This window comes from Vombatus ursinus, unplaced genomic scaffold (assembly GCF_900497805.2).
Source record: "Vombatus ursinus unplaced genomic scaffold, bare-nosed wombat genome assembly UNPS02015255.1, whole genome shotgun sequence".
NCBI lineage: Eukaryota > Metazoa > Chordata > Mammalia > Diprotodontia > Vombatidae > Vombatus > Vombatus ursinus.
Genome location: NW_020955033.1, coordinates 39,880,054 through 39,907,834, shown reverse-complemented (window position 1 = coordinate 39,907,834; position 27,781 = coordinate 39,880,054). Strand labels below are relative to the sequence as shown.

The 27,781-nt window shown below is 38.4% G+C and overlaps 1 protein-coding gene across 1 annotated transcript in view; it reads right to left on the bottom strand.

The window, feature by feature from the left end:
- Positions 1-1,861: 1,861 nt before the first annotated feature.
- LOC114031928 (inositol monophosphatase 2) overlaps positions 1,862-27,781 on the bottom strand; it is a 77,021-nt gene continuing 51,101 nt past the window's right edge. Inside the window, exons 4-8 of the mRNA XM_027847143.1 lie at positions 27,218-27,263; positions 17,843-17,951; positions 8,721-8,829; positions 7,423-7,574; positions 1,862-6,252 (exon numbers count right to left, since the gene is read on the bottom strand). Coding sequence (XP_027702944.1) covers positions 6,137-6,252; positions 7,423-7,574; positions 8,721-8,829; positions 17,843-17,951; positions 27,218-27,263 — 532 coding nt within the window. The 3' untranslated portion in view covers positions 1,862-6,136. The remainder of the gene's footprint in view (positions 6,253-7,422; positions 7,575-8,720; positions 8,830-17,842; positions 17,952-27,217; positions 27,264-27,781) is intronic.

The window sequence follows — 27,781 nt, the reverse complement described above, 5'->3', positions numbered from 1 at the left end:
TGATTCATTACTATCATTCTCATTTAACCCTCCATGATTTTTCTTCCCCAATCCCCCATGGGATACCAATGAACACATGGGGAGGGCTATGTTATAAAATACTCAAGCAAAAGAAAACATTATAAAAATGGATTTATACATAGAAATACATGTTTCCAAATAAAATAACTTTTCTGTATGTCTAAATGCATAAAAAGAGTGCTGGCATATGATATTTAGAAAGGAAAGAAAATAAACAATTTAGAAATAATCAACCTTCTCAGGATAATAAGTATGTGTCAATGATCACCTGTGTGGAAGAAGTAGCATAAAAGACTTCAAATATGTGTCTGATGTGAAAAGGAAGAGTGGGCCAGTCCCTTGGCACCCTTGCAATACTAACTGGGCAAGAGCGAGGTCTCCATTATAAATCTTCTGCATAGGACTTTGGGGCAAACACAGACAAGAATTACACAGGAGGAAGGGGTGGAGAAGGTTCACAATTTGCAATGGCATAGAAAGCTGGCCAATAAAATCAGATTCATCAGAATAAGAAAATTTAGCATAATTGCAACTTTGAATTTCATACTTTTGTTAATAATTTAAAAACGTGCTACCTTTTGTTGAAAAGCTTCACTTAGACTAGATGAAGGCACAGGGTAAAATTCCTGGACGTGCCTAGACGTGACGAAAGAATCTCTTCCAAGATAATCCCCTATCTGGAAATCTTCAGCTACTTGAGAAGAGCAAAATGTTCAGTATCTAGCGGAACAGAACATCCCTATCTTGGATACCTTTCTCAGAGTTTGCCTGGACATTCTGGCAGCGTGTAGCCTCTATTGCTTGAGAGGTGAAGAGATTCTAAAATGCCAAGGCACATGACCCTGGGCAAGACTGAAGAGAGAGAACTTTGCAAGTCTTGAAAAGCAATTTCAAATTATTGGAGAACAAACTCACCTGAGGGATGGTCACAGCTGTAGAATGCTGTTTTCATTTCTGTTACATCAGTTACTTTGCCTTGATTTAGATCACAAAGGCTTATATGAACTTGGAATCTTAGAGAGTAAGAAACCTCAGAGGCCATCTAGGGCTCACCCTTATTACTTTACAGATGATGAAATAGGGCTAGAGAGTGTCTAACCTCTCTATCTGTTATCATGTTGATGTAGTAATTTATACAATCCTCATTCTTTTTAAAAGTCTTACTTTTCTGTCTTGTCTGTGTATGTATATGTGTGTGTGTGTGTGTGTGTGTGTGTGAGAGAGAGAGAGGGAGAGAGGGAGGGAGATGGGATAAGCATAATCTTTAGAATGATAGAATTAGCATCTTAAGAAAGAGGAAATTAATTTAAAAGTTTGATTCACTGTAACAGCGCCAATCTGAAGCAAACTGTGCTAAAAGGCAGGGGGTTGGACCTAATGACCTTTTGAGGAGCCATGCACCTTTAGGGTCAGGGATTCTATGATTTCCATACAAACCTCCGTGAAAGAGTGATAAGCAGAGTTTCACCGAGAAGTAGAGAGTGTCAGAGCTGGCATAAGCCTCAGACATCAGCTAGTCCAGTTTCCTCATTTTAAAGATGACAAAGCTGAGAACGAGGAGATGAAGACAAATGTCTAAGGCCACACCATTCTAATGAGGGGCAGAACCAGAATGAGAATGAAAATCTTTGTTTATCCCACCGAGTGCCCTCTCCATATCACCAGCACCCAAAGGCAAGTTATTAGCATTAATTCTGGCCAGGATTTACTCTTACCACTAAGCATTTTGGAAGGAGTGGGGAAAATAAAGAGATGGAATATATGCTTTAAATAGACAAAATTGACCATTGCTTCTTTCAATTATAGGTATTTTGACATTCAAGTTTATTTAAAAGTGAAAATAAGACAATATTGCTATTCACAGAGTTGGCTTGTTTGGAGACCTGGTCTTTAAAGCATGGTGAACACTAGTTATTGTTGAAATACTAGAGCTGGAAGAAACCTTAGAAATATCCAGTCTCATCCCTTCATTTTATGAATGAGGAAACTGAGGTCCAGAGAGAAGCGAGTGATCCTTGGATCACACAGTAAGCGTGGGTGATGGGATTCGAATAAATGTCTTCCTGATGACAAGCCCCAGCACACCACCTTCCCCTTTGCCTCTCCACCTTAACTATAGTAGACTATTTTTAGTATAGTATATGGAGTATATAGTATATAATAAATGGAGAAGGGGGCGCCTGAACTGGAAGATGAGGATTCTGGAAAGCTGGGAGGAGGAGGAAATGTATCCTAGGCATGAGGAAGGGTCTGTTTGAATTTACAAAAGCAGGAGATGATATGTATTTGGGGAAAATCTAGGAGGCCAGTTTGGCTGTAATGTAATGTGAAATAAGGCTGCAGAGACAGATTGGTGTCTGATTGTGAAATAGCTTAAATGTCAGATTAAGATGTTTACATTTGATAAGTAATAGGGAATAACCGAAGGTTTTGGGGGAAGAGAGTGACATGGTCAGACCTGTGCCTTAGGAAGATCATTTTATTAGCAGTGATGGAAACAAGACCAATTAAGAAGTTAATAGTATAAGAGGTGTTAAAGGTCATGGGAGTGGAAAGAAAGGAAAAATTGGGGAGCCATTTAATCTAGCTGGAGAGTGGTAGCATGGCCTAGGGAGAGACCTGTGTTCAAGTCTTATCTCTAGCACATCTTAGTTTTGTGACCCTGAATAGGTCACTCAGTGCCTCAGGCAACTCTCTGACTAAACTGCAGAGCAGGAGCAGCTTTGTATTGGTAAAGTCTTCTCAGGAGTTCCCCTATGCCAATGATATCACAGGTCTGGTTACAAAAAAATTCTTTCCACCAATGTTTCTTGCCTTCTTCGAAACTTGGTTGACAGTTCACCAAATCCCAAAGACTTTGCACACTTGTGCTCTCTGCTCAAACTGTACTAAACTTCATCCACTTGTATGTTGCTCAAAAATATTAAATCTTTTATATTTTTGTGGTGTTAATCCCCAACTATTGGCTGGAAGAGAAGGATTAGAGAAGAAATAGTCCTGGGTTTATTAGCCATTTTCCTTTTGAAGCACCCTTACAATAGGATGTTTTCTATTTCTTTTGAATACCTTTCCTTCCCTCCACCCCCTCAACCTACACCAGATGTGACTGATGTGAACTCCTACGTGGAAAGGTGGGGCCCATTGGGATGACCGTTGGCCATTAAAATTAAAATCAGGCCATTAAAATTCTGGAACACTGAATGATCTCTCTCCAACCCCCATTCCCAAGCAGCTTCTACACTTGACAAGACCTGGCTTACCATAAAGCAGGCCTCAACAGCAAGCAGAGTGTAGAATTCATACAAGTATTTCTCAAATTCAAGTATAGAACTGTCTCATTGGCTGTCTGCTTAACTGCTGGGATAGCAGGAGTATGACCTCATTTTGAGTGGGTGCTGAGCTCTGCTCCAGGTTAGAGTGGAACTGGCTCAGAGAGTAATCCTCCGAGTCTTTCAGGTATGGAGATACAAGGCCCAGATCTCCTGGAACCTGAGCAGTGACTCAAAGATGCAGCAAATGAGGGCAGATGTGACTACTAGCTGGTTTCCCAAACTGCTGTGGCTCATCTTTATACTATTAGCCCATAACATCTTTCCACATTCACCAAGGGGACCATTCTGTATACCCATCTCCTTCCTTCAGGTTGCATAGTGCTGTTTTGTGACTACTTTTTCTGCTTAAAGCTGCCTCAGATTTTTCACTTTTACCTCGTTCATCTCTATGTCAGCAGCCTACTATGTGATTTGTCCTGACCTCTCCGTTCCCCATTCCCTCCTTCCTTGGCTCTACAGATCTCTTCCTTGGGAACAAAAATGAATTCACTAGTGGGGATCTGGCAAGGAATCATAGTTTTCAAGGTTTAAACTGACCACTGACTTCTATAGCACAAACTTATCTTTAATATCTGTTATGTATAAATAAAAAGTACTCAGTATAAATAGCAAAGAGTTATGTGGTTAAAGTCCAAGAAAGAACAATTCCCAAATCCTAAATTCAAGCCCACTTTTCACTAGTTTTCTTGGGTCTTGAATTGAGGAAATTTCCTTACCTCCTAGGAGCACTTCTTCACAGCTACCCTCCTCTCTATTCACACCCTAGAAATCCTATCACTTCTGTGAAGTTTTTCTCTAGTCCTCAAAGGATCTAGATCTTAAGCTCCTTGGAGGCAGGGACTGAGTCTCATATAATACTTCTGTTCCTCTCTCCTACAGGAAAGTAGCAAGTAAGACTGCTCAATCACTATTGATTGTTTGAACATTCTCTCTTGATTCAATAGCACCCTTTTGTTTTGCCTGATGCTATCATCCAGATAACTGCACCAATTTCACACTTCATTTTGCTGTGTAAACCCAGCCTTCCTGGGCTAGCTTCTCTGTGGGAATCAGTTAGCCAACTAAGTAATCTAAATGGCCTTGTGGAAAGAGGACATCAAACTGGGCCCTGGCCCTCCCTTTTTCCAAGTACTCAGATGCATATTGGCACCAAATGGCTGATTGGCCTTCAGACTGGAGCCATGTGAACACATCTGGTTTTAGTTCCTAAGTCTACCTCCAAGGACACCCAAACGGTCAAGGGAAATTGAGAGACAGTGGAGGTAAGTACTTATGGTAAGAAGGTAAAGGGGTGCCTTTCTGGCATAGAGGGAAAAAAGAGGCAGGAAATAATGTTAAAAACAAAAACAAAACCTTAGCTACCAGCAGACTAAAAGAAAAAAATTCAAGTACTGAGGCTATTTATATTTTGGGAGCTGAAGCTAAAAATTTGAAATTCTAAAAAGAACCTTAAGGGAAAGTTTAAGATGTGCATAGTAATCGTGGTAAATCATGGTAATCATGGTAAATCCACATACTCCTTTCTCCCATTATTCTTAATTTAAAAAATTAAGGTACTTGGGCATCCAGGGTGACAAAATTTATTTTAATATCCTAATTTGGCTTACTCTGCTTTCTTAAAGATAACTTTACCTCTTACTGCCCCTCCCTTGCCAAAAAAGGTTTTCCTAAGTCCCATGAACTGAGCAAAGGAATCATGGAGACAAACCCTTACCCCCAACTCCTCCACCCCATCCCAAACTCACTTTCGAGTGATTAATTTTGAGTTACTTGATATTCCTGTATGTATACTACTTATATTTTAAAGTGCCAGCCTTATTCCCCATTAAGGAAGCTTTCACAGTAGCCAAACAATATAATGGAATTTTAGAGAAAGAAGGGACTTTTAGGGATCCTCTAGTCCACAGGTTCTTAACTCGGGGTCTGGAAACTTGGTTTTTCTTTATAATATTTTGATATGTGTATTTTATAATTGGTTTCCTGTGTTATCCTATACATTTTATGTATTTAAAAGCATCATTCTGGAAGGGGATCATAGGCTTCACCAAACTGCCAAAAGGGTCAAGGGACACAAAAAACGTTAAGAAGTCTTTCTCTACAGGTGATTTTTTTTATAGATGATTAAAAAAAGAGGCCCAAAGCAGGGGAAAGTATCTTAATCCACAGCATACTGCTAACAGTTTTAATATACAACTCTTTCCAAAGGGTATACATGAGTGTCTATTAATAGATTTTTGTCAGTCCTTCTGGGAGGCACCTAAAATGCTTCTATGATAGTGACATGGTTAGAGAAGAATAGTGCCATTATTTTGTTTTATTGTATTCTCAAGTACCATGTAACAGAGAACTTTAGGCACAAACATAACTGATTTATCTGCAGTTCTATGCTTTATTACCTGAGATCTGGATTATTAAAAAAAAATAGAAATTTAATTATTGTTGCATATGTCACAGGAGAATTAACTGTCAGCTCCCCCTACTTCCCCAACCCCAACATTCAGAACTTCTTTTAAACTGTGATTGTATTTTTAGAAAGAAACCAACCAGTATACAAACCAAACACCAAACCCTGGTGAAAGATATGTGGATTAAAGCAGGGAGGGCACACACTTTAGTTGAACCACCCCCCAAGTCCCACCCTGAGGGTAGTTAGGAACAATAAACATTGGACACTGAAAGCAAGCTGTTAAAGGTCTTCTATCCTCCCAGAAAGCCATCTTGAAGTACTACATTTCCAGAAAGGCAGGCTCATGGTTGTATGCAGCAGTACTTCCTTCCTTTGGTCATTTCTCATCATCACGCCCATAGTTAATAGTCTGTATTGCTTGAGCTATGAGCATAGCCATTTCTCTGGTGCCTGCAGCAACCACTCTGCATGACATGAGATCAAGAGGCCCCCCTGGGGAAAAAAGAAGGCAAGAAAGAAATTGGAAGATGCCTGGTGTCACATTGAACATATTATGTACAATCATGGTTATAGAACTAGATGGAGAGGATTAAAAAAAAAAGTAGAAGGATTAAGTATTAAGGAGTATATATCCATCATTCCTTTATATACCATCTGAATAAAATTTTTTGGCCCTCCCTTCATACCAGAGAAGAAGTCTGAATTTTTTCCTCCAGCGTCACGTACTTTTTTTTTTTTCCAGAGAGCTTGTTAAACATTTTCTAGGATACTTTTGGCTACCTTCATGTTTACCTGTGCACTTTTATTTCATTTCTGTTGTGTATAAAGGAAATGATGGATATATACTCCTTAATACTTAATCCTTCTACTTTTTTTTTTAATCATTATCTAGAAGTTGTCCATTAGGTAAGAGTTGCTGGGCTTTAGCATTTCTGGAGTGAATCAGAGGGCCTGGGTTCAAACCCCATCTCTGATACTTCCTACCTATGCGATCTTGGTAAAAGCTCTTAATCTTCTTGAGCTTCAGTTTCCTCATCTGCAAAATGAAGTATCAGAGATAGGCCAAAAAATTTTATCCAGATTTTTAAGAGTGCAGGGTGAGGGGAGGAACACCCCCCCCCCAGATGTGGAAGGGTTAGTAGAGTAGTTGTGTGCGTGTTTTAAGGGGGAGGGTATGTTACTGATTTCTTTGGATACTGTGTGCCTTTTGGCCACACTTGGTATACATATATATATATGTATATATATCATGGCCACGTCACAGGAATGGATCTGTAAGGATAGTCAGACGGCAGATCTGATTAAAAGCTCTGAGACTATTTCCTTTCTCTACAAGGATATGTCTGATAGGGTCTCAAATGATGTATTTTTATCTCCAGGGAAAAAATGGAAGAGGAAATCTTCTGACAGCTTGAGTTTTAACATAAACCTTGTTAGTAATGACTACATTCCTTATTGGTAATGATTACCAGTAGCTTTGGCTACCCCTATTTGGTTTCACCTTGTTGGAAAGGGCAGCGTTAGAACCCACTTGCCTGGAATGGAACTCCAATCAGGAAAACAGGAAACACCCCACCTGGTACTACTTTACCCTGTTTACATTTTCTTCGATTGCTAGGTAACAAAGGTGAAACAAAGCTAAAGAGGGGGACAGTCACTCACCTGAAGTGTCTATCACAATACCACCTGCTTCCCTGATTATGACAGTGGCAGCCGCTAAATCCCAACAATGCAAGCCAAATTGATAATATGCATCTGCTGCACCAGAGGCTAGGAGGCACAAAGCCAAGGTAGAGCTTCCAATCACACGTACCCTGAATCATCATGAGAAGAGGTACAGAATTATTTGCAATTCTGGGAGAACACACACACACACACACACACACACACACACACACACACACACGAAAAAATCCATGGTAACAAGCTTCAAATTGGATTTTTTCTCTTGACTAGTTTGTGTCCTGATTTCATTAGATGTCATCTGTTTTCCTGTAATATGCATCCAATAATTAAGAATGAGTCATAATTTCTCTATTAACAGGCCCTAGATTATGCCATGGCAGCAATGTGGTGGTGTGGTATGTGGTGCTAGGTCTGGGTAAGAGTCAGCTTCAGATCTTCCCAACTGCTACTACTGCTGGCCTGCTACATTAGCTCGGATTTGGTCTAGGCATTTTTGTATTGACTTCTATGTGTGTCTGTTGTCTTTTCCAATGGAATATGGGCTCCTTGAGGGCAGGGACTGTTTCATTTTTGACGTTGTATATTGTCCAGCACAGAACCTGGTACAATGTAGGCACTTAATAAATACTTGTTGATTGAATGACTTCAAATCCTTCCTTTGGCACTTATGAGCTGTGCAACCCAGTGGGCAAATTACTTTACCTCTTTGAACCTATCTCTTCATCTAAAAATGGGGCTAACACCCACAGCATCTATTTCACAGGTTACAAATGGGATAATATATGTAAAGAGCTTTGCAAATTTTGAGTGCTACATACATATCAGTTACTATTATGAAGAATTTGAGGTTTGAAGGGAGAATGGCATCTGTGTAGAACTCCCTCAGCCTTCAAAGTACTTTCCCTAATTGGTCATTAGGTTAATGGTCTGATGAAATCTTAGGTCTAGCAATAAATCCTGTGATTTCCAACAATCACCTAATTTCATAAAACTATGGAAATCTAGGCCAAAAAGGAAGAGAAATTATCACATGTGTCTTCTTTCTGACACTTGGCTGGATGTGGCCTAGGTAATCCCTGACCTTATCGATCTTTAGGGATAAAGTGCCTCCTAAAGCTTCAGCCTGGTCTGCATTATTCTGATATAGCCCCTTTGTGGTTTTCCCAATTGGAATCCCTGGTGAGTTTAGCAAGTTTGGACAACTGGTGCTTTTCTGCTCAATTATAGGGCATTCTGGGAATTAAAAGTTCAACCCTAGAATAGAAAACTCATACCCATGAGCTTTGGCATGGAGTAACCTCTCCATGTTACTGAAGAACAATTTCAGAGTATCAGGATCACGCTTTGGACCAATTTCTGTTAAAACCAAGGCCTTTGAGAGATCTGTAATAATAATAATGATAATAATAAAAAAAAGCATACCCAGATTTAGACAAGCTGATGCAGAATAAAATGAGCAGATTTAGAAGTATAACATATATAATAATTAGAACATAAAAAAAGGAAATGGAACTCTATGTGATTGAAAAACTAATAATGATCCCACCACGTAGAAAATGAAACCATACAGTCCTCCTTTAGTTAGAGGTGGGGGACTACAAGGTCAGAAGGTTGCATACTTTGTCAGATGTAGTTACTATATCAGGTTTTGTTGATAGTGTTTATTATCACAAGAGAGGTTTCAGTTCTGGAGTAGGAGTGGGGTATATCCACAAATGACAGTGATGAAAAAACAAATGACATCAATAAAACTTATTTTTAAAAAATCCCAATCAAGCAGAAAAATCATTGAGAATCTTGACAATTTCTCCCAACTGAAATGCCTTTTTTTCTTTCTCAAACTTAACCAGTTTATCAGAACTTTCAGTCTCTTATTCTTCAGAAGAATAAGCCTCATTCATTCTAGAATGAGAAATTTAAAACTAGGAACTCATTTTCACGTAGAATATGTATGCTTAATTGCTTTGCTTAAGAACAGAGATACAGTGAAGATAAATGAGATAAAAGGAAAAGCCGCCTTGTCAATTTAGTTACTGCCTTCATAATTATTAATTATTTCAAAGGCTGCTTTCTTTTTTTAGATTGCAAGGGGAAACTGCTTTACTATGCTTTTTCCTAGGGATAATAATAACACCTACCTTCCAGGGTTATTGTAAGGATGAAATGAGATAATAATTGTGAAGTCCTTAGCACATAGCACTATAAAATATTAGCTTATTATTATTACTTCATTTAATAAATAATGTGAAAAACCTTGCAAACTTTGGCAGTGAACTAAAAAATGACTGAACTTCCCACCTTCTGAGACTCTGAACAAGTCAATTCTTCTTTCTGGGGCTTAATTTCCTCAGCTGCAAAATGAGGGGGCTGGATGAAGTGGCCTCTACAAACACTTCCCCTCTAGCTCCACATCTATGCTCCTTCTCCTAGATACCATTTTTTTTCTCTTTATCTTCATGAACCTGTGGTATCTAGAAGAAAAATGACTCCAAAAGTCATCACCCAAATCCCACGTCAGACCTATCTTCACAATGAGGAAACAGCTACCCTTCAAAGATTTTTTCTATGTGCTACCATCATGCAGGTGGAAATGTTTCTTATAGAGAATGCAGCATTTTTCTTTCCTGAACAGTCACTTTTTCAGTCTGTGTCCTAATACAAAAATATCTCGAGGCTTTTTATTCAATGTAATTAGATATAACAAATGCAAGGGACCATTTTTGAAAGAGTAAGTTTCCAAAGGTGTATATTTAAGATTTGTCCTTCAGAACAGGGAATGACTACAGACAATCAGATTAGATACATCCACTCTCTTTAATAGAAGCTACAGATGCAATCAAAGATAGAGAGATGGATTGATGAAAGAGATTGCAGGTGGGTGGCACCTAAGACTCTGCTACGTTACGTTTCTGTAGTGATTAAAAAGCAGTTTGTACTTGGCATTTCTCATACCTACACCCAAAAGCAAGGGAATTTAGCACATATTGCATGTCCTATCAGGCCTAATTGCTCAGGCACAATGTAGCCTAACCAGGTGTGTACTTAGATTATAATAAAATAGACTTGCTGCTCCATGAAAAATTGATGCAATTATACTTATTTTAATGAACTCAATTATATTTCAGCATTATAAAGCAATTTAACAAGGAAGCAGACTGAGTATATGAAGACAGTTTCCTCTCAAAATGTATCTCACCTGGGAATTCGCTACCTCTGGAATTTCTGGGACTCCTACTTTCTCACCTTCAAGCTTTTCTATAAAATGCTTGCTCCTGCACAGGATGCCAGTTGCCTTCAAGGGCTCTGAGTTATTCAATGCCAGACACACCCAGAATTTTTCTGGGATCCATATTCTGTAAAAACCCAGCACCAGGAAGCCTTGTAGCTGAATCTGCCATTGCAACAACAGACAATGGAAAAGACTAATTCCAGGTGCTGATCGTAATCTCCCAATGCTCCATCTGGATAACATCTCAGTTCATTTATAGACACCTCACCCTGCACTCACAAGGTATGAAGCTGTGTTGATGTTTTCTTAGAAAAAGTCCTCCTTTCAAATCACATTTCTCTCTTTCCTGTGGTACTGTTCAGTTCATGGTTTTTTGTTATTTTGTTTTCCCCTTAAGGGCATGGTTCTAAGTCCATCTTTCAGTAATGCTTTTAGCCAGAGGCTCAGTACACCAGTTAGACCCATTTCTCAAACTATTCTAAATGATCTTTAACCCACAAATCTTAGTTCATGCCTTGGCAGGTATTACTGTAGCTACACAGCTAGGCTAATGGCCCTAGGAGAATGATTGAGGGGGAAGGTGGGGAAATAGAGAGATTGGCCTTGAAAACCCATTTGGGACAGGAACAGAACACCAGGGCTATGCTAGGACAGGTGCAATGCTTGGTAGAAATATCATGCTTCTACAAATAAATGCTCTCCACCTTACACCCAACTTCCAAAAGTCCTCCACATTAGTGTATCTGGAAGTACATGGCCGCCCTCTTCCTCCACCCAACTGAGAGAGAGAGAGAGAGAGAACCCTTAGTATCTTTCCTATCCACCTCTAAATCACTTCAGATAATAACCAAAATGCCTTGGGTATACAACACAACCTGGTGGCTGTGGTGCATTCATCATATTCTGGGGTCCCATCCCCCCTACACACTGCTTCCTTCTCCCTGAGGGAAATTTGCATTTGCCATGATCTTCCCTTTTCCTCATTAATGATTGACGGCTTAATTCATTGTTCCTCAGTGTCAGTCTGTCCCTCTGTCTCTCTCTCTTTCATATGTACACACACCTCCTTTTCCCCTTTTCTTCCTCTATCTCTTTCAATTCTTGCTTAGTTATATCAGGAAAACCTATTTTTCTCTTCCCTATCTTCCCTCATTCCATTTGTGGCCCCAAAATTAACCTAGACTAAGTGTATGCATAGTATTAGTGATACAACTTCATCAGGGAAAAGTCAAGTCACATATTTTGAAGTTAAATTAGACAATAGAGGGTGTCCCCAAAATCTTAGTGCAGTTTTAAGCTACTAAAAAGCTTTAATATAAAATCCTAGGCTCTCAGAGTTAGAAGGGATCACAGAGGTCATTTCGTCTAATCTGCATCTGAGCAGAAATTTTCTACAACATCCCTGATAAAGTCATCCAAATTCCTGGAAGTCTCCAATTGGCAGCCAATTCCACTTTTAAACACTTCTAATTATTAGGAAGTTTATTTTTTTTAATAGAATCAGCTGGATTCTGCCTCTTTATGATATCCATTTTTTGCTCCTAGTCTAGTTCTGACTTCTTGTATCAAGTAAAACTACCTAATCCCATACTTGAGTCAGGAAGTCCTGAATTCAAATCTAGTCTCAGATACTTACTAGCTATGTGACTCTGGGCAAGTTACTTAATCTGTCTGCCTCAGTTTCCTCAACTGTAAAAGGAAGATAATAATAGCACCTACCTCCCAGGGTTTTTGGGTAGATCAAATGAAAAAGAGAGGAGTGGGGGCGAGTAGGTACACAGGTGGAAGAAGAACCATGACAGTACAATGTCAAGGGGAACAAGGGAAGATAGGAGATCAAGAAGTTGATGCCTACAACTGTTCCTAGGGACTGAGAGCTAGTACAAGAGAGAGGCTCATGTCTAATTCAGTTTACAACAGGGCAGCTCCTTCCTCTCTATAGTGGAAATTGCTTCTTGTCCCTTATTGAAAATAGAGATTAGATAGAGCAGAGATGTGCTGGAATCAGTGAGCATTTACATTTCAGAACTAGGCAAACACTACAAATCAGGAGTTGTTTTTTTTTTGTTTTATTGATTTTCTAGACTTAAGGAAATGATAGAAAAAATGTTAATAATGCAAGCTGAACTTTAAAATTTGTCCTGAGTTTTTTTTTTTAAATGAGTCAGTTGTTTTTTGTTTACTTACCAGTACACCACTTGGACAGGGCATCCCAGCCCTTGGGTCTGGAAGGAAGCTAATGAGAGGCAGGAAAGATGAAAAGACTGACTTCTCCCACCTCCCTCCAGGCTTCCAGAGTTACTCCTGGAGATGTAGATCAAAAACTTTCCCTTCTTTGCCATGCAGACTTAAGGGAAGTAAGCTAAGTGGTATGATTGAAAAGAATGCTTCCTGCCAAAAATTCCTCCTAATATTACATAAAACACAACAAATTTTCTATCAGAGTCATCTATAAGAGAAGAGGATCAGTGATTCATCTTTTAGTGTGAATTAGCTCAATAATTTTGCTTCATTGACATCTAGCTGAGATGCCTGAAGGAACAGAATTTTTAACGTGGGGAAAGGCAAGAATGAAAGGTATGGTTGTTGCATAAAGCATACAAGAGATGTTAGATTTGAGGGTTGGCAAGTACAAGAGTCCTGGGTGTTTGGTGGCAGAGAAGAGAAGATATGAAATACAGATTAGTCCAGGAGGCCAAGTGCGGCCCTTTGACTGAATCCAAACTTCATAGAACAAATCCCTTTAATAAAAGGATTTGTTCTGTCAAACTTGGACTTAGTCAAAAGGCCCCACTCAAGGACCTAGAAGGCCACAGATTCCTCACCCTTGGGTTAGTCAGTCATTCAACTAGCATTTATTATGTCCCTACACTGTGCTAAGGTCTGGGGATTCCAAGAAAGGCAAAATCAGTCCCTGCTCTCAAGAAACTCAAAGTCTAATGGTGGAGGGGGCAGCTAGGTGGCGCAGTGGATAGAGCATCGGCCCTGAAGTCAGGAGGACCTGAGTTTAAATCCAGCCTCAGACCAAACATTTGACACGTACTAGCTTTGTGACCTCGGGCAAGTCACTTAACCCCGATTGCCTCACCAAAAAAAAAAAAGTCTATTGGGGGAGATAACATGCAAACAACTATGTTCAAACAAGATAAATTCAGGGTAAATTGAAGGTAAGCTCTGAGGGAAGGCCGTAAGGTGAAAGAGGACTGGGAAAGGCTTCTTGTGGAAAGTGCAATGTTAGCTGAGACTTGAAGGAAGCCAAGAGGTGGAGAGATGAGGAAGGAGAGCATTCCAGGCACAGGGTATGGCTAGAGAAAACATTTGGAGTCAGGAGATGGAGTCCTATGTCTAAGGAACAGCAAGCAGGTAGCCTGGAAAGGTAGGAAGGGGCTAGGTCCACAGAAAACAGGGTGGAGAAGAATGAGGAAAAGGAACAGGCATCTAAGGGGAGTGTAAATCAAATCCCAGGGTAGTATAGGAAAGTGAGGGCGTAGTGCTACTGGCTGGCATGAAAGTAAGAAATTCTTCCCTGCAGGGAACGATAATTACCCACCAAGTATTACTCACAAAATTCAGTGATGGTAGGCTGCTAGTGGTATAAACAGAACTGAACACAACAGGAAGTCTGTGTGCCAAAGTGATTGAGGAATTGCATTTGCCTTAATGTACGTATGTGGCTGTAGCAGAATGGAAGTTTCTGGATCCCCACCCTCAAAGCAGCAGTCCAAGGGGTCACTTGGAGCAACCAAACACCTTCCTTGGGAAGGTGGTCCTGGAAATTCTAGTAGGCATTTGGGGCTGCAGGATTAGGAAAACAACAGGACTAAAGAAACAGTGCCCTCCTGCTTCCTCAGATGATAAGGGGATAGAGCATTTATAGAGCACCTACTATGTGCCAGGCACTGTGCTAAGTATTTTACAAATGTTATCTCATTTGGTCCTCACAACAAGGCACTACTATGACTCCCATTTTACAGTTGAGGGAATTGAGGCAAACAGAGACTGAATGACTTGCCCAGCGTCACCCAGCTATTAAATGTCTGAAGCTGAATTTGAACTCTGGTCTTCCTGACTGCATGCCCAGTGCTCTATTCACTGCACCATCTATTACGATAAATGCCTTTGTCCTCTGGCCTCGGGATGGGAGATGGAGAAAAAGAATATTGAAGAGGAAGAGAGAGAATCGTTAAAAAAGCAAATGGGAGTGGGATATGGAAACAGAACTGCTGAAACTGAGAAAGCTTGTTTCTATATGTAATCCCTGTAATGAGAAGACCCAGCTCCTTCAAGGACTCCAGCTAGAGCAGAGGTTCCTCACTCTTTTTTGGGTCTTGGACCTCTTTGACCATCTGGTGAAGCCAATTGAGCCCTTCACAGAATAATTTTTCCCCCCCTTGGCTAGTCAATGGGGTTAAGTGACTTGCCCAGGGTCACACAGCTAGTAAATGTCAAGTGTCTGAGGCCAGATTTGAACTCAGGTCCTCCTGACTCCAGGGCTGGTGCTCTATCCACTGCACCACATAGCTGCTCCCAGAATAATGTTTTTAAATGCACACACAAAAAATAGGATTACAAAGTAAACCAGTTAGCATTGTGGCACAACCTGTAGTCCCCTAGTGCTGGGGAGACTGAGGCTAGTGGATTGCTTGAGTCCATGAATTCTGACCTGCAGTAGAATCAAAATTGATCCATCAGGTGTCTGCACTAAGTCCAGCATCAATATAGTGAGCTCCTGGGAACTGATGGAAACATGCTGCTCAAGAATGGGTGAACGAGCCCAGTTCAGGAAAAACAGAACAGGTTAAAACTTCCACGCCAATCAGTATTGGGATCAGGCCTCTGAGTGGTCACTGCACTCTCAACCTGGGTAAGACAAAGGGTCCCGATCTCAAAAACAGTAACAGCCACAGGAACAAAAGAAATAGATTATGTTGAAATCCAGTTAGAAAAAAAATGTTTAAGGTCATGGATCCCAGGTTAAGAACCCCTGGAAAATAACTCCATGGGGCATGCTTGGAGTTGGGTTCCTTCTGGCATCACATCTGTCTTGGGTCTTTCCAGGGTACCATGTGTGTTCAATCAGGGCTAAAAGACCTGGCGCCTCAGGATGATACAGTGAACCCCAGATGGTTCTTTGGTACCTGATAAGGGCATTGAGTGGAGGTAGATGTTTCATAATTGGCCACTACCCTAGGAAGAGCCACCCATGTACAAGACCTTAAAGGAAGTGACTCCATCCTCTTGACCTTTCTCTCTTCCTATCTGCAGAGCATGTCAGGACTCTTCAAGCCTCTCCCTGGAGGGGGTAGGAACCTTCCCAAACCTTACCAGGAATGACAAAACTGATTACACATAGCAGTTAGGATATTTATTGGTATAGGTAAGCCTGAAACTGGGTCTGCCAGCCCTAACTGACTTTACTGGTAAGGGGAGGGAAGAGAGAGAGAGAGAGAGAGGCAGAGACAGAGACAGAGACAAAGAGAGAAAAAGAGAGAGAGAGAGAGACAGAGTGAGATTGGCAGCCTAGGTCTGGGAAACTGACTCAACAGTGTTAGGAGGAGCTGGTAATGGATACTTCAGAGCTTATATAGACTACATGAGGATTAAAAAAATGTTTAAAACCCCCTAAAATGGTTCAATCCTTTAAGCTTGCAGTCTAACCTTGCTCAAATATTTTACATAGAAAACATATTAATTATGGGAAAAAAGCTAAGTTTCTGATCAGTCCTTGCGTAAGTCATCACAAATTGTTCAGATTAAGAGCAGTTGTCACTAATAAACTTTCATGATGGGCATCTGCCACTGACATTCCCACCAAGGCGTTGATTTAAGCAGAGTCTGACTTCTGCTCAACAGCACTAGTAACTAAATAAGTATTGGTGTGTAGATTTTTATTTAATCTTGAAGATGAGAGATTATGAGCTCAAAGTAGATTGAACCAGGCAATTATTGGAGGGAGTAGTGACAGGATAGGCATGTTAGTGAAGTTAGGTTGTTCAGTGGATAGAGAACTGGACTTGAGTTCAAATTTAGCCTCAGATATTTATCAGTTCTGTGACCCTGGACAAGTCATGTAACCTCTGGCTGTCTCTGTTTCCTTAACTGTAAAATGGGGATCATAATAGCACCCACCTCACAAGGTTGCTGTGAGGATCAAATGAGATAATATTTGTAAAGTGCTTATTCCTGGCACATAGTAGGTGCTTAATAAATGTTTATGCTCCCCCCAGCAGTGTACTGTTATTAGAATGGTAAATTGGTTCAGCTCTTCTGGAAAAAATATTTGGAACTCTACCCCAAACTTTACTACATACTATTAGACTTAGTAGGTATCCCAAGGAAATTAAGGACTGAGAAAAGGACTTCTAAATATACAGGCATATTTACAGCAGTGCTTTTTGATGTGGCAAAGAACTGGAAACAAAACAGAAACCTGTCAACTGAGACATGGCTAAACAAATTGTGGCATATGAAAACAATGGAATTTTATGTGGCATGAGAAATGAGGAATGTGACAGATTCAGAGAAATATGGAAAGATTTATATGAACTAATACAGAGGAAAGTGAGCAGAACCAGGAGAATGGATTACAAGCAAATTTCCAACTACTCTGAAAGACTTCAGAATTTGGATCAAATGAGATAATATTTGTAAACCACTTTGAACAGTTCCTGGCACATAGAAGGTGCTTAATGAGTAGTTGTTCCTTCCCAACCCTACCTAAACCAGACAGCCAAAAATCATGATGTCAAATGAACAATAATGAAATAAATCTGGTATCTCTTGATAGCAAGGTGACAGATTAGAGACATGGAAACAAGTGTGTATTCTCAGATATGGCCAATGTTTTGATTTGTTTTGATGAGATTTATTTGTCATAGGAGTAGGCTTCTACATGGAAGAAGGCATAGAGGGGTCTGAAAGAAATCAAAGTAGTTTGAATCTACATAAGGCTGGTTGGCAAAATTCTGTTTTAAAATATAGAACTGGCTTGATCACCAGCTTGTTGGAAACAAACCAGTTCAGAAAAAGAGCTGAATCATCAAGCCATAGCAGAGATTTCAGTCATTGTAATGAAGTCCCTTTTCTATGAGAGGTGTCAAAATAAGCATGTTCCTTTCCCATTTCCTCAATCAAAATGCAAACTCAACGAACAAAGCCCACACCAACCTGTCTCTCTGGATACTCGAAGTCTTTGTTGGTTACAAAATGCCCCTTGACCCCGTCTGCCAGTGTATAATCGTTCTTCAGTGCAGTGGTAAATCACTCCAAATTCAAGCTATAATTTTTTTAAAAGAAAAAAAAGGAAGGTTAGTAAAATTATATCTCACCAGAACAAGTGGGAAATGAATGATGGTGATTACAAAGATATGGCTGGGAATAATACTGTGATAAATAAAATATAAGTTGACTTTCATAAATTTCAGTAGGAACTCAAAAATTAGAGGAGAGTCATGGAGACAAGTTTTTGGGATTCTCAAAAAGCATAAAGTTCGGGGCAGCTAGGTGGCGCAGTGGATAGAGCACCGGCCCTGAAGTCAGGAGGACCTGAGTTCAAATCTGGCCTCAGACCAAACACTTGACGCGTACTAGCTGTGTGACCTTGGGTAAGTCACTTAACCCCAACTGCCTTACCAAAAAAAAAAAAAAAAGCATAAAGTTCACATTTAAGATGCTCTGTAAAGACAAAATTAGACCAATTCTAGTCTAATCATCTATTAGGCTACGAGTTCCTTGAGAGCAGGGCTTATCTTTTGCCTTTCTTTGTATCCCCAGTGCTTAGCAAAGTGCCTGACACAAAGTAGGCATTTAATGTTTACTATTAACTACCAAAATAACCAATAACTGGTAAATAAATTTCTTGCAAAGTTTTCATTCTTCAGAAAGGTCTCATTTTTTTTTTCTGTTAAAAAGAAAGTTGCTGACTAAATGCCCTTAGAATTGCTGAAGTGTGAAGAATGTACCCCTATCGCCAACCATAACATAGAAAATGTTATTTAAATGTCAACAAAGAGTCACAAAGTACAAAGACAGCCCTATGAAGGTGTTGGGTGGGGGAAGTAAGGAGGAGGACAAGGAGGGAGAAGTAAGGAGGAGATATAAATGTCTCATCTGGTCAAAAGGCTAAAAATCCAGTCACAAGAAAAACCTCCTAATATCCTGAAAAGAAATAGAAAATGATAAAGTTGTTTTATGTCAACATGCTTTGGACACATTTCCCCCTTTGTTTTCTAGGTAGAGGGCAGTGGTAAGGCAGGTGTAAAGGAAGGCAGGAAAGTCTGTCACACCCTAAAAACAAATATGGAAATGTATAAGTCTAATACCTGGTGAGAGGCCAACAAACCTCAGAAACCCTTCTGGTTTTGCCCAGTTTGGAATGAGTCCATACTAAAACAAATACTTATTCTGTTCAAGTCTTGGTCTACGATATCCACAGGGAGTCACTTTCATTCTATGGTTGATTCGTGGTATTCAGTCTCGAGTAGATCTGGCCTGACCCCAAGAGTGGTAAATGTAAGCTAACTCTCAGTTTTGTACCACAGCAGACTCACATACACAGATTAGGCCTAGAATTGATTTGGCCTCTTGAGAGACTTTTGGCACTTGGTTCCAATTCCAGCCTTTCTCTGGATCAGAGGGGAGGGCCTAGTCTTGTGATCTGGAGTCTAAGCGTGAACCAGATAATCCCTTTATGGGTAGGGAGGACAAGGGAAAGTTCACTACAACACCTCAGCACTGTAGAAGGTTTCATGTGGGACTTCTTGTGGAAATCTATAACAATTGCTTTCAAAAAGTCACTCAGAATATTAAGAAGGCATCAATCAGCTCTGAGAAACAGCTGTGAAAAGACCCTGCAAAATTGTCAAGCCTAAGGTATTTTCACTGCTACTTGTTGCTCAGTCATTTTTCAGTCATGTCTGACTCTCTGTGACACCACTTGGGGTTTTCTTGGCAGAGATACTAGAGTGGTTTGCCATTTCCTTCTAGAGCTCATTTTACTGATAAGGAAACTGAGGCAAATAGAGTTAAGTGACTTATGCAGGGTCACACAGCTAGTAAGTGTCTGAGGGTAGATCTGAACTTGGGTTTTCTTGACTTCAGGCCTGGTGCCCTATCCACTGTGGCACCTAGATGCCCCTGCTGCTCCTGTAACACTTAAATTACATCACAGTAAGGCATCTTCTGATGACAAGATCTGGCTGACTCAGTATCTTTCCTATGGGTGTATAGTATGTTATACTTCATTTTATTTATTGAAATTGCACACTATACTGTTGTGTCAAGTATAATATTTTAAACACAAATAATCAATTCTTTTTTTTTTCTATTTCAATATTAACATTCTTTCTTATCTTGACAGCATGGCATAGTGAACAGAGAGCCAACCTCAGAGCCAGAAAGACCTATGCTCAAGTTGTGCTTCTGATACAGACTGGCTGTGTGATCCTCAGCAAGGCATTTAACCTCTCAGGGTCCCAGACAACTCAAAGGATTTGACTTACAGAGAAAGTGTTAATCTACATTGATTGAAGAAATTTCCTCATCTGGGAGTTCCCTGTACCAATGAAATGTGTCCTGTATCTATCCCTACTTCTACTCATCTTAATCGTTAGCTCTTGGGAAGTAGCAATGCTTTCACCCCAGTGCAATCAGACATCATCCTGGGAAGCAGTCCCTTTAGAGATATAGCCAGGCAACTGCTCCTGTATGTGCTACAGCCACAGCTACTGAAGATCCAGAAAAGAAAGTTCTTGCTACCAAAGTCCATGGCATTGTCAAATGGTTCAATGTCAGAAACTGATAACATTTCATCAGCAAAAATAACATTAAAGAAGAGGCATTAATATCCACATTGCCACAACACCCTAAGGATCATGGGATTTTTCATTTGACTTGCAGATGAAACCTTCTATCTGTGTTGTCTTTCCCATTAGAACATGAGCTTCAAGTTTTACTCTCTCTCTCGCTTCTTCTCTTTCTCTCTCTCTCTCAAGAATTCACAAATGACACAAACACTTAAAGGAAAGACATGCATCATCATTAGCATGTTTTTCCTGGGTTTCATTTTTATTGACTTCCTCAAAATCAGCATGGCTTTTTCCTCCCCCCTCATCCTCCTTGACCTCTTTTTTGAAACTCTGGCTATTATCTCTTCTCAGCTTTTCATGACACTGCTGTCTCCTGATTTTCCTCTTTCCTCTCTGACATTTCTCCTGTATCCTACACTGATTCACAGACTCAGAATTAGAAGGGGTCACAGAGGCCATCTCATCTAGCCCATTCTTGAATATATCTGCATTACAAAGACATCAGAGGTTCTTAACCTCTTTTTATGTGTCATGGACTTTTTAGGCAATCTAATGAAGCTGATGGACCGCGTCACAGAAATGTTTTTAAATTCATAAGATAAAATACATAGGATTATAAAGAAAACCAATTTTATTGAAATATAGTTACCAAACTATTTTTCAAAAATAACTTCATGGATCCCAGATTAAGAAAAAGTGCTTCAGAACATGTATTTCAAGAGGTTATCAATCTTTTGTATGCTACTTAAAGACCTCAAGTAAGGGAGGAAACACTGTCTCCAGTGCCAGACTAATTCCACTTAAAGATTGTTAAATCTCCCCTTAGATTAGGTCTAAATCGACCTCTTTGTGATTGCCAACCATTGCTTTTCATTCCACCCTCTAAAGTAAAGAAAATCAAGTGTAATTTCTCTTCCATGGGGCTTAGAAATCACTGTTCTTTCAGTTCACTGGAGAGTTGTTTAGGATCATATTATTTGGTCTGCATAAGTCTTCAAATGACCATTTTTGATTATAGTTTTTATTGCATTGTGATTAGTAAAAAATATCTACTTTTCTGCAATTATTCATGACTTTTTAAATAACCTTGTACATTGCTGATTTTTGTGAAGTGCTATGAAAAGTTTAGGAAGTATATGTACTTTATATTTCCCATTCAGAAGTTATCAGAAGTTTATTACACGTATTTTTCTAAAATTTTATTCAGAGCTTTAACTTCTTTATTATCTTTTTGTTATATTCATCTAAATCTGAAAGTGGCATATTAAGCATCCTCTATAATTATTTGTTTTACTGCATATTTCTCTCTATAGTTCAACTAACCTTTATATATTTAGATACCAAACCATTTCTTGCATTTTAATTCAGTATTGATATAATTTCATTTATCTTTTGTTCCTGTAAACATACCGTAATTCCTCTGCCTATCTCTTTTAACCATGTCTATTTTTATTGTTGCCTTTCCTGAGAACATGGTTACCACTTATGGTCTTTTTTTTGGGGGGGGGGGTTTACATGAAGCATAATAGATTCTACTTCAGTCGCTCATTTTAACTCCATATGAATTTTTAAAGTTTCAGGTGTACTTTTACAAACATATTATTGTATTCTGCTTTCTAAGCCATTCTGCCACCTTCTTCCATTTTGTGGGTGAATTACTGCAATTTATATTCAGGAATATGATTGGTATGTGTGTTTTCCCTTCCAAAATATACTATTATAATATTCTTTCTATTTACCTTGATTTCTTCTGCTAGGTCTCTATATTTTAAGCTATCTTTTAAATCAATGAAAATCTACCTACTTCTCCCTCCCCCAAGAAAACAAAACCCATATTACAAATGTATGTGTGTGTGTGTGTGTGTGTGTGTAAATATAGTCAAGCAAAAAAAAATTCACTCCTTGGCCATGTTCAAAAAAATGACTCAATCTGCATTCTGACTACATCACCTCTTTGACAGGAAATAGGTAGCATGCTTGATCATAAGTCCTCTGGAATTGTGGTTGGTCATTACATTGATCAGTTAAAAAGTCAGAGTTCAAAGTTGTTTGTCTTTACAATAATGTTGTTGTTATATAAATTGCTCCCTTAGCTGAATTAGTTCATACAAGTCTCCCCAGGTTTCTCTGAAACCATCTCTTTCATCATTTCTTATGGCATAACAGCATTCCATTATATTCATATACTATACTTATTTAGCCATTTCCCAATTTGTGCTCTTTAGATTCTAATTCTATGCTATCATAAAAAGAGTTGCTGTAAATATATTTATACATATAGTTTCTTTTCCTATTTCTTTGATCTCTTGAGGGTTTAGATCAGGTGGTAGTATTTCTGGTTAGCACAGTTTAATTATATTTGGGGCATAGTTCTAAATTGCTTTTTAGAATGTCTATACCAGTTCATAGTTCCACCAAAAGTGCATTAAAGTACTTGCTTTTCCATAGCCACATCAGCATTTGTCATTTTTCTTCTTTGTCAACTTTGTCAATCTGATGGGTATGACATGGAACTTCAGAGTTGTTTTAATTTGCAATCATGTGATTGTCAGTGATTTAGAGCATTTTCTCATGTGACTATTGATAGCTTGGATTTCTTCCTCTGAAAAGTGACTGTTCATATTCTTTGACCATTAATCAATTGGGGAATGGCTTTTATTCTTATAAATTTGAATCAATTCCTGATATACCTTAAAAAGTTGTGTCTATATTTTGAAAGTTTTTCATTCTATGTAGTTTGGAGATTATGAATTATGATATAGCTATATCAATTAGAAACAATGCTTTTATATTTTTATGTGTCAATGCTGTATTTGAGTGATCGTGGGCAATGATTCCAGTATAGTTTAGTTGTTGAATTTTCAAAGTAATTTTAAGGTCTGTATTTGCAGTATTGGGACTTGTCATCTTTCATTCCATGAAAGAATGAGTTTCTATATGTAACTGAAGCCCACAAGACCATGTTTTGCTAAGAATAAGTAGGTGCTAAATTTCTGCTACCTGTGGTATAATTTTTATGGTTATGATTTCTTTGTATAATCGGTATTTCACAATAAATTCAGATTCCTTAAGGATATATCTATAACTGTTGGTAGTAATGACCTGGTCCTAAATTACTATCATAAATCCCTTCATGTCTATAAACAAATTCATATGACTTAGTTATTTGTTCAACCCTTTTTTGTTGAAATATCTTATGGAGTTCATGGTTGAGTTCATTTGGATTTTGCCCCATGGCAAACTTTTTGATTCCATGCTTGCATCTAAACCTGTGAAATAGCTAATCAATAGCATCTACTATTGATTAATGACATGATTGTTCCAATATTATTTCCTTAAGCTTTTAAATTGTCATACACTTTGAGAACATCTTTCAATCCTCTACCTTAGACATCTTAAGTTGATGTGTCCTTTGTTTTGTTAATATTGTAAGGGGTTTTGATAGTATACTTTCCAAATCTATTATAGTCCATTTTGAAGTTCCAAAAAATACATACCCAGACTAGAATCATGTAGATATTAATTATATTAAATATGTTCTTTCCATTAAGTTTTGATTTTATGATGGTACTAAGTCTCTTGATATAGATAGCCACTGCTTTTCCTTGATGATGTGATACTCTATTTGTCTTACCTGGTGGAGGAGACCACGGTGTTTTTAAGTATCACCTTCATCCTTTGGTTCAATTTAACCTCCAAAGTCAAGCTCCAAGAATTCAGTATTTGTTTTTAGTGTACATTAAGAACTTTATATTTATCAAGTCAAAACAGATATTTTAAGTCATTGGAGAAATATTTCACAAAATGGAGAAGCTGTCTAAATTATTTTTCACTAGAGTCACATAACTTTAGGGCATCTATATACGTCAAGAGACTAATAAGATGTTTTGATGTGATGATTAACAACCATATGAAAGAATGCTCTGAATCATTAATAATAAAAGAAGTGCAAATCCAAACAACCCTGAGGATTCATTCATTCAGGAAATTGGCAAAGATGACAAATTATGGGAGCAGTCAACGGGGAAATACTAATGTGCTGACAGGAACCCTGAGAATTGGTCCAACCATTCTGAAAAGCAATTTGGAGTTATGCAAAGAAAATGAGTAAAATCTCCATGTCCTTTGATTCAAAGATTCCACTGTTAGGCATACATCTCAAGTAGGTCGATGACAGAGGAAAGGCCTTTATTTATAGCTATTTTTGTTGTAACAAAGAACTAGAAACACAGAAGATTCTCATTGATTGAGGACCGGCTAAACAAGTTGTAATGGAACATTGTTGTAAAAAAAAAAGTTGAATGTGATGAATACAAAGACATATGGGAAGACATATAAATCGATGCAAAGCAAAGCAAACAGAATCAGGAAAACAATTTACATGACTACAAACTAGAAAGAACAATGACAAAACGATTGATACTGAACGCTGAGAAATTATGGTGACCAGGCTTAATGCCAAAGAAGAGACATGAGAAAGCACCTCACTCCCTTCTTTGTCAGGGACTCCCTTTGGGACCATGGATGTGGAACACTGAAGATAATGTTAGTCTTATGTAAAGTTGGTTAGTTTTGTTGAACGGGTTTCTTTTTTTCCTCTTTTTTATCCTTTGTTTTAAGGCATAGCTTTCTGAGAAGAAGGAGGTAGAACTTCCTATGTGGGAAAATGCATGTGATAGAAAAGTAAAAGCCAGGGATAGGGACTGATCCTGTTTCACTGTTATAGCAAATTCCAGGATAAGGAAACTTCCTCTACCAATGCAGGTAAGCACATTTTCTGCAACTTATTGTCTTAAGGAGTTGCCTAGAACATTGAAAGGTTAAGTGACTTGTTCAGGATTATACTGACAGTATGTGTCAGAAGTAGGACTGGAACCCAGGTCTTCTTGTCTCTGAAGCCAAAGCTACCTCTTTCTATAAAATAATTTTTTTTTAAGAAAAGATCTTTTGGAATGTTATGACTCCCTCTTTAACTTAGAAGCCATACTTTAGGAATAGTAATAATATCATAATAATGGGCTTAAGATTAGTTAGAACCATAAGCGACTCAACTGTTTCTCTGAAAGATGCCATATTTTATATCAGTTGTGTGTTGGTGGTGTGTTTTAAATGAAAAACATTTTTTTCATAGGGACAACAAACATCCTCAGTGCAGTAAGTTCTATTTTATATTTTTGCAGTGCATGAATAAACCATGAGTGTAGAATTGAGTCAAAGGCTTTGTAATAATCTATAAAGAATAAATATTATGGTGCTTTCAGGTGGCTTGCTCAATAATTACTAGATTAATTATATGTTATTCTTTACAGTTCTGGGACTTTTTGGTACAGCTTTTTTTGTTTCTTGGTCAATATATATATTTTTCTTAACCTACAGATTTTTTTTAAGTGATAGTATGCATTGTGTAACATATACAAACAAGTAATTGGCCTATATTTGTAGGGATTAGTATTGTTATTATTCTTTATGGTTTGTGATATTGGCCAAGTACTTTATCTTTTCTAAGCTTTAGTTTCCTCATCTTTAAAATGGGATAATAAAACTTGTATATGAGAAGACAAGGGAAGCCAGGAAGGGGAAAATCTATAGCAGTGATAATGATGATAATAGCTAGTATATATATAGCACTTCATGGTTTGCAAAGTGCTTTATAGATCTCTTGATTTATCCTTACGATAACCCTATTATGTAGATGCTATTACTATTACTATTTTAAAGATGAGGCAATTGAGGCAGACAGAGGTCTTGCCCAGGGTCACACAACTATTAAGTGCCTGTGGCTGGATTTGAACTCAGGTTTTCCTAACTACATTTTCACATTCAATCCACTATGCCACCTAGCTTTCTATTAGTCTCAAGGTCTCCATTGATTCAATTTTCTCATTAAATATACAATAATTATATACTATGGTTTTTACTGTCATTCTACATTTCATAAGTTTGTTGTGAAGATCAGATAACTTGCATATAAAGCACTATATAAATATAAATTACCGAGAAATGCAGATCTACCACCTTCTACACAAAACCTTTTCTGATCTCTCTAGCTACTAGTGTCTTATTCTTCCAAATTACATTGTATTTATTTTTTATATATGAACATATGTATATATATATTTAGATGTGTACATATACATATACAAGTCTATGTCTTTCCCAATACAATGTAAAGTCCTTGAGGACAGCAACTGTTTCATATGTCTTTGTATCTTCACTGATTAGTACAGTGCCCAGGCCTATAATCTACACTGACTGAATAATTAATGTAAATTTTTCTGTTTGCTGCAAGCCAATCGTGAGTTTCTTTTTACTGGCCTCATAAATATCATTTTCCTAATGGTGCCACCATATAACCCAAGTAAAAACAGAAGCTAGCCAGTGGGAATGAAAAGCAAACTGAAAAGCCACACCTACCCTCCCCACCCCCCACTCCCTCCCATCCTGACTCCAACAGGTTTAGATTTGTTTGCTGTGCTGGGTTTTATTTGCACATTAGAGAGACATATGCTTGGATTTAGTCATCAACACTGAACATCCCTATGGGAAGAGTGGAGCCAGGGTCCTGAGGTTGTAACTACACAAAGCTTTCAAGGAAGGATGATTAAACAAGCAGATACAGACATAACTACTGCTGTCTTTTATACTGTTGGATGATTCTGAGCGAACTCCAGGTTACCCACTTACAGAACACATTCTGTACACATACAACAGACACACACACATACACATAATATACCTCTCGATTAACAGCAAATCCAATGCTAACTGCCACTGTTGGAAATCTGCAAAGAAAACCAAATGTTGGTTTTTCATATAAACAAACCCTGAAGATCTTTATATATGTGCAAGCCCCTAACAACACTGCAGGGTATTGTGGGAAGGGTGCCCAAACACTTCACTGCTACTTTTTAATATTTTCCCCTTTTAGAATCTTGGAAACCACCTCCATATAAACATCCTCAGCTCACCATGTTATAATCTGCTAATAATTTGAAAGAAGAGAAGTTATCTGAGCCAGGCAGTGATGATGTGGGATAAGTGCTTGGAATCAAGTAAGACCTTCATTCTATTCCCATTCCTGACCATTTATAACTCTGAATGAATTATTTAATTTCCAAAGTCTCAACCTCCTCATCTTTAAAATGCGTAATATCTTCAGTATTCACCTTACCGAGTTATTGGAAGGCTCAAACAGAATAATTCGTGTAAAAGACTTTGCAAACATTAAATATCAATTTGTTGTTCAGTCGTTTCTGTTGTGTCTGACTCTTTGTGACCCCATTTGGGGTTTTCTTGGCAA